This window comes from Marmota marmota, unplaced genomic scaffold (genome assembly GCF_001458135.2).
Source record: "Marmota marmota marmota unplaced genomic scaffold, marMar, whole genome shotgun sequence".
NCBI lineage: Eukaryota > Metazoa > Chordata > Mammalia > Rodentia > Sciuridae > Marmota > Marmota marmota.
This window is the reverse complement of record NW_026000222.1, coordinates 1,236,946-1,237,636: the sequence shown is the minus strand read 5'-3', so window position 1 is coordinate 1,237,636 and position 691 is coordinate 1,236,946. Positions and strand designations below refer to the sequence as shown.

At 65.6% G+C, this 691-nt stretch overlaps 1 protein-coding gene across 1 annotated transcript in view; it reads left to right on the top strand.

Annotated features, from left to right (window-relative positions):
• Nucleotides 1–213, top strand: part of Zfpm1 (zinc finger protein, FOG family member 1) — a 33,290-nt gene extending 33,077 nt beyond the window's left edge. Inside the window, exon 12 of the mRNA XM_048792401.1 lies at nt 11–213. Within this exon, the coding sequence (XP_048648358.1) occupies nt 11–213 (203 nt within the window). The remainder of the gene's footprint in view (nt 1–10) is intronic.
• The last annotated feature ends 478 nt before the right edge of the window (nt 214–691 follow it).

Genomic DNA, 691 nt, shown 5'->3' with positions numbered 1-691 from the left:
GAGGGCCGAGCGCCGCGCTCTCCGTCCCCACCCGCTCCCAATGCGGACCCCGCCGACCTGGGCACAACGACGCCCAGCAAGGGCCCGCCCGCGCCCGCGGCGTCCAGCCACCGCTACTGCCGCCTGTGCAACATCAGGTTCAGCAGCTTGTCCACCTTCATCGCGCACAAAAAGTACTACTGCTCATCGCACGCCGCCGAGCACGTGAAATGAGCCCGCCGCGCGGACCCAGCCCGCGTGGACCCGGGCACTCAATAAAGACTTTCGCTGTGACCAGCGCGCTGCCCGCGGGCCTGGTTCTCTGAGCTCCGTCCCTGCGCCCCGCCCCCGACGCCCGGGAAAAGAAGGGCTTGCACCTAGCTGGGCATGGGCCACCTGGCAGTGCACTGGGAGGTTGCCGCGCGTGCTTGCGGAGGCCCAAAGCGACCGCCCCACGGGCACCACCTCCAGCCCACTCTGCCAGAGCTAAGCCCTGCACAGGCCGAGATCAGGCCTAGGCGGTGCTTGGCTGAACAGTCTGGCCATGGCTTTGCGGCGGGGCAGGTGAGGGTACCTTCCACCTGGATTTACCTAGAAAACAAATATACCCTTTTTCTACCAATTCTAACGGTCTTTCTGGGCATCCTGCAGAGGCCCAGTGATCACTCCGGGAATAACGCTGAGGTGTCACCCAGCCGACCACCCAGGTGGC